A 6,900-nucleotide genomic window follows, 5' to 3' on the forward strand; every position below is an offset into this window, starting at 1 on the left:
TTGATTTTTTTTACAGAGATGAAGGGAGAGGGATAGAGAGTTAGAAACATAGATGAGAGAGAAACATCGATCAGCTGCCTCCTGCACACCTCCTACTGGGGATGTGCCCGCAACCAAGGTACATGCCCTTGATCGGAATTGAACGTGGGACCCTTCAGTCCACAGGCCTACGCTCTATCCACTGAGCCTAACCGGTTAGGGCTTTATTGATCTTTTTGAGAGAGGGGAAGGGAGAGGGAGAGGGAGAGAAACATTCATGTGAGAGTGAACATTGATAGGCTGCTTCCTGCACACCTCCTGGGATCTAGCCCACAACCTGGGCATGTACCCTGGCCCGGAATTGGACTGGCAACCTTTCAGTGCAGGGGCTGACACCCAAACAACTGAACCACACTGGCCAAGGCTATGTCTTTGTGACTTTTAATTTTTATTTTCTTAATTTCTCATGAAGTCAAGCATATTTTGATGTTTACTGGACATTCAAGGCATTTGTGAAAGGCCTATTCAGACTTTCTCAGTTTTCTTTTGAGTTGTTTTTTTCTTACTGATTTGTAGTTCATTTTATATTCTGGATACTAAAAATTTGTTGTCTATATGTGTTCCACATATTTCCTACTACTTTGTGGCTGTCTTCACATTCTTTAGGTTTCTTAATAAAAATTTTTAGTGCATTTAAATAATTCTTTTATATATTACACTTTTTTACTTCAAGGTTATAATATATTGTTTTTTTCCTTCTGAAAGTCTTATACATTTGCCTTTCAGCCTTATCCACCTGTCAGCACTATTATTGAATTTCTTTCCTCAACAATGTTTTCATATGTGTGTGGGTCTGTTTTAGTGATCTTTTGTTCTATTTGTCTAAATTTTCCCATGTACTAGTAATGCATTGTCTAGTATAGCTTTATGCTAAATGTTATTTGGCAGGGCAAAGACCCCCCCAACACTTGAGTAATATTTTGGCTGTTCTTTGTTATTCCATATAAGTTTTAGAATCAGATTGTCAAGTTCCTTCCTAAAATAAAGGATTTTCCCCCCTATTAAAGTTGCATTAAATCTAAATCAGGAAATAGATACATCTCACTATTGAGATTAACTATCCATTAATGTGGTATCTAGTTGTGTGTGTTTTTTTCTGTTTATCCTCACCCGAGAATATTTTTTTCCATTGATTTTGAGAGAGTGGGAGGGAGGGGGATGAGAGAGAGCAAAATATCCATGTGAGGGAGACACATCAATTGGTTGCCTCCTGCTCATACCCTTACAGGGCTGGGGAACCTGCAACTGAGGTACATGCCCTTGACTGGGAATCGAACCCGAGACCCTGAGTCTGTGGGCCAACTCTCCAACTAATGTGCAGGGCAGTATCTAATATTTAGGTCATTTTTTGGCATCTTTCAGTAACTTACATTTTCTCCATGAAGGTCTTGTGCATCTTAAAGAACAAATATAAGTGCTTTACGTCTCTATTTATAAAAGGAATTTTTAAAATTGTGTGTTCCATTTATTGGTGGTGCTGTGTTATTTCAGGGTGTCTAGATTTATAATACTCTATCTCGCTTGGGATTAATTGGTCATCTTAAATTCTAGGGTTGTTAACTTTCTTTAGCTCTAGAACATTTTCAGAATATCTGTTTCAGATATTGCCTCATCTCCGTTTTCTCCATTGTCATTCTGGAGTCCTACTTAGATATATATGTTAGGTTTTTTCACTAAGTTCCATCTCTTTATCATTCTACTGAATTATATATGCGTTCTTTGTCTTTTTTTCCCATTGATATTTCAGTTGAAATGCTTATGTTTTTTATTTTGATAATTTCACTTTGATTCTTTTTAAAGTCCACTGGGGCCCGGCCTGAGTGGCTCAGTTGGTGCACAGTGTCCTGTGCACAGACAGGTTGCCAATTTTGGTTCCTGGTCAGGGCACATACCTGGGGTGTGGGTTTGCTCCTCGCTCGCGGGCATATGGAGGCAGCGATTGATGTTTCTCTCTCTTCCTTCCTTCCTTTCTCCAAGCATATCCTCAGATAAGGTTAAAAATAATAATAAATAAGTCCACTTGTTTACTTATAAATCTGTTACTCCTTATTCATTTCAGAATTTGCCTTAATTCTCTTAAACATGTTAAGTACTTTGTCATTCTTTTTGCTGATTTTTCTATTATTTTTCCTGACACTTGCTAATTGAGGTACCTTGTTTACTTTTGGATTTTGTGTGTGTTATTTAAACTATGAGTTTTTGGAAACGTCACTTGTGGAAAGTTTTTGAGATATAGGTAGAAGGCATATTCCTTCAAAAAGGGAAATACTTGCTTCCATGTAGACTCTGAGATGCCACTGCCACAAGGACTACTTTTAATTCTCAGCATGGTTTTTTTGTTGTTTGCATAAGTAATGTGAATTGTACTGGAAAGGCAGGCTTGTGGTAATGAATTTACAGAGGTGATGTTTTCTATTTGACTATCACTTTCTTTGGTACAGGTTTATTTTTGGTTTATCATTATGCTTATAGCTATAGGCATTTGGGGTTCCAGATTTATATTGGAGGGTATCTGATTAGACAACACCTAAATCTAACGTTTGTTTCATGGATCCCGCACTACCTTCAAAAACAGAATTGCATGGTTACCAGGTTTGACACCTGCCACACGGGTGAAAGCAGATGGAGCACTTGGCTATCTCACTGGATTTCAAGCCTTTATTTAATCTTGTTCCTTGAGGATTTCTACATTCTTAGGTCAAAGATTGCTTTTATTTCCCTTTTTTACATTTATTTTTTTGTATATACTTTTGTTGTTTTTTAATTTTGTTTGTTGTGGGTTTTTTGTTGTTGTTTTGTTAGTCCTCACCTGAGGCTATTTTTTCGTTGATTTTTTAAAAAGACTGGAACAGAGTGGGAGAGACAGAGAAAGAGAGACATCGATGTGAGAGAGAGACATGATTGGTTGCCTCCCGCACATGACCAGGGATCGAACCATAGGCCGATGCTCTATCCACTGAGCAAACCGTCCTGGGCTGTTGTTTTCTAAAGATTGCTTTTAAAAGGTGGTTTTTAGATTTGTTCAGGGTATCATATTGCTGTAAACCAAGCATGTCAAACTGATATCATCTTTTTAAAAATTTTTACTACTCTGGCTTTGTAGGCTGTCTTACTACCTAGTAAAGTGTTTCTTTGTTTTGTTTTGTTTGTAAATTTTAAAGTTGTCTAAAACTTAAAGTAATTTTTGTTGGAATTGCTTTGAATTTATTGAGTAACTTGGGGATAGGTTGAAATATTCGAGGTAATCTTTCCATGAAAATGTTATATATATTTGGTGTCCTTTTATAGAATTTTACTTTTTCCCCCCATGAAAATTTTATGTGATCTTAGAATGGTATCTTGTTATATTTTATAATTGATTTTTGCTGATTTGGAGGAACTCTGGGTTTCTTTTTTATGTTGCTCTTATTTCTGCGAACTTTATTGAGTAATCTTAGGAGATCTAGTAACTTGTCACTTCATTGGGTTTTCTAGGTAAATATAAATAAAGGGAACTGAGTACTTTACTTCCAGTTCTTTTTTTTTTTCATATTTTATTGGAGAGTATCTATATTTTATTGATTTTTTACAGAGAGGAAGGGAGAAGAATAGAGAGTTAGAAACATCGATCAGCTGCCTCCTGCACACCCCTTACTGGGGATGTGCCCGCAACCAAGGTACATACCCTTGACTGGAATCGAACCTGGGACCCTTTAGTCCGCAGGCTGACGCTCTATTCACTGAGCCAAACCGGTCAGGGCTCCTTCCAGTTCTTAAACATATCGAGTTATTGTTGTAATAAATTAATCAGCACCTCTAGTAATGTTTTACACAGTGATGATGATAGAGTTTTATCTGTTGTTTTTCTTTTTCCTTATGTTAAAGAAACTACTTCTGGCCCTAGTCAGTTTGGCTCAGTGAATAGAGCATAGGCCCATGGACTGAAGGGTCTCGGGTTCAATTCTGGTCAAGGGCACATACCTCGGTTGCAGGCTCGATCCCTGGCCCTGGTCAGGGGCGTTAGAGAGGCAACCAATCAATGTGTCTCTCTCATATCAATGTTTCTCTGTCTTTCCCCCTCCCTTCCACTCTCTCTAAAAGTCAATGGAAAAATATCCTTGGGTGAGGATTAACCAAAAAAAGAAAAGAAAACTACTTCTTGACTTTCCATTTTAGGTAGGATATTTGCTATAAGTTTTTCTACTTACCATTTACTGTCATCATCTTATATAGTGTTTGTTCTTTGTAGTATAGGTACTCAATAGATGGTTGTGGGAACAAATTATGAGATATTTCTTTTTCTGAAAATTCAAACCTAAAAGGAACTAGCTTTACTTCTTGTGGGGAGATTGAGTTTTAATATTTGTGAATAACTAAAAAGGACTTGGTAAGACAAGGGCAGAACAATCTCCTAGGTTGGGATGGAGGGGAGCAAAGGTAATATTTAAGGCCGAACGTAGGGAGGGAAATTTGTTGTTTCATGTAAAAGATTACAACTCATTCTGTATTCTGTGTTATTCAGTTACTAGGGGCCCAGTGCACGAAAGGAACTGTGGGCCGTGAGGCTGTGGAGGACACGGGGGCGGGTCTCAGCCCATCCTCCGTGCCCCCCCACTCAGCCCCTTCCGCCATGGGCCCTGGTCCCCTGTCTGCTGACAGCCCTACTCCCACTGCTGCCACAGGTCCCACGTGCTGACAGTGTGGAGCAATTGGGTCTGGCGCCAGCAGCAGGTGTGGGCAGGGCCGGCACCGTCAGCAGGTTTGAGTGGCAGCTGCTGCCCCAATCACGCCTCAGGAGCAGGGGGAGGTGGAGAAGCCCACAGGGATGAACAGGGCCAGCAGCCGCCACTCACCCCCACTGATGGCACTGAACAATTGGGACCAGCGCCTGGCGCCGGCAGTGAGTGTGAGCACCGGGCAGAACTGCAGGACGCAGGAGCAAAGAATTTTCAGTAACCACCAGAGGCTTGCCCTGATGACAGTGACCGGCACCCCACCTTGGTCTGGCGCCTCCTGGTGGTCAGCAAACATTATAGTGACCAGTTGTTCGATTGTTCTGCCATTCGGCCTATTTGCATGTTAGGGTTTTATATCTAGATCATATTTCTCTTGGCTTTCTGGAGATTAGAGAAAAATGAATAAAAATGGGGTTTGTGACTACCTCATTCCTAAAAACTCCAAATTGTTTTCTTCTTCTGTTTGCTCTCTTTACTATTCTAAGTCTGCCTTCAATTTTTCCCTAGATAACTGACGAGATGATGGATCAGGCAAATGACAAAAAAGTGGCTGCTATTGATGCCCTAAATGATGGTGAGTGATTTTTTTATACTTTGCTACATTTCTGTGATATTCCGGATTTTCTCTTCTCTGCCGTAGTAACTGTTAAATACTGGGAAAGGGAAAAGGAATTTAAATTTATTGAATATCTTATACTGAAGAAAGTGCCTATTTTCCTCCCAACCCTTACCCATTACTAAAGAGGCTGAAATCACGCAGGTATCAATCACCTTGCCTCAGAGCATAGACAGATTCTGATGTGAGTTAGACATCCCAGAGTAATAACTTGTACTAGACATCTGTAATAACTAGTAAGACTGAACATTGTTTCATGAGTTCTGTTAAGGTGCTTTATACAATATATTTTCAAAGTGAATTGTGCATTTACTTTAAAATTCTGTGTTTATCTTGCCTTCCATGTTTCCTTTGTCCAAGTAAATTAGACTTTATGCAAAGAACTGTTCTAATTCTATAGTACATTTTATTTGTTGAATGACTCCACTGAAGGAACTAATAAAGAAGCTAACTGTATGAATAGATATAATGATGTGGGTTATGGTCTTCAATGAGTTCTAGTTTTCTTGAATTTTTGTAACATTCTTATGAATTCAAATAATAATTTTTTTCAGAAGCTCTGTATTTAGTAGATTACAACTCATTCTGTATTCTGTGTTATTCAGTTACTAGGGGCCCAGTGCATGAATTTGTGCACCTTGAAAGGAACTGTGGGCCGTGTTATTCAACTTAACATTTTTTGTTAAGTTGAATTTTAACCTTTTAACTTAATGGATAAAAGAAAATTTCTGGAATAAAATCGATTTATTCTTTAAATTTTATCCATTTACTTTTTCTTAATTAAAATCAATTATGAGAACTAAGAGTATGCTATTGTGTTGAGTGATTTACAGTATTATAAGTTTGGTAAAGGTTTGCTTTGAAGAGCCCATTTTGAATATTAATTTAGAAACTAGCCTTTTTTTTCTGGTCTAAATAAAGTATGTGAAAGACTAATGAGACAAGAGATTAACAATTTTTCTTAATATTTTTTATCCTCTGGCTATTTCCAATAACTCTTGTTTCACTTTAGGTGAACTACAGAAAGCCATAGACTTGTTCACAGATGCCATCAAGCTGAATCCTCGTTTGGCCATTCTGTATGCCAAGAGAGCCAGGTGAGAGCTCTAAACAAAATAGCACCCCGTAGTGAATAATTTCTTTTTAAAGATATTTTTATTGATTTCAGAGAGAAAGGGAGAGGGGGGAGAGGTAGACAAATCAATAATGAGAATCATTGATCAGCCACCTCCTGCACAACCCTCACTGGGGATTGAGCCTGCAACCTGGGCATGCGCCCTGACTGGGAATTGAACTGTGATCTCCTGATTCATAGCTTGACACTCAACCAATGAGCCACACTGCTGAGCCCCTGTGAATAATTTCTGATCATTTATTTAAATAGACTTGGCTTCTGTAGCAATCCCAAAGGTGTTATTATTTTAAATGAATCCTTTTTTTTTTAATATATTTTTTATTGATTAAGAAATTACATATGTGTCCTTGTCCCCACGATACCCTCAACCCCCCCCACTCGTGCCCTCCCCCCCC

General features: G+C 38.7%; 1 protein-coding gene across 1 annotated transcript in view; it reads left to right on the plus strand.

Moving 5' to 3' along the window:
- ST13 (suppression of tumorigenicity 13 (colon carcinoma) (Hsp70 interacting protein)) overlaps positions 1-6,900 on the plus strand; it is a 36,761-nt gene that overhangs the window by 13,321 nt on the left and 16,540 nt on the right. The window contains 2 exon segments of the mRNA XM_006779649.2: positions 5,262-5,328; positions 6,383-6,467. Coding sequence (XP_006779712.2) covers positions 5,262-5,328; positions 6,383-6,467 — 152 coding nt within the window.

Source organism: Myotis davidii, unplaced genomic scaffold, assembly GCF_000327345.1.
Source record: "Myotis davidii unplaced genomic scaffold, ASM32734v1 scaffold428, whole genome shotgun sequence".
NCBI lineage: Eukaryota > Metazoa > Chordata > Mammalia > Chiroptera > Vespertilionidae > Myotis > Myotis davidii.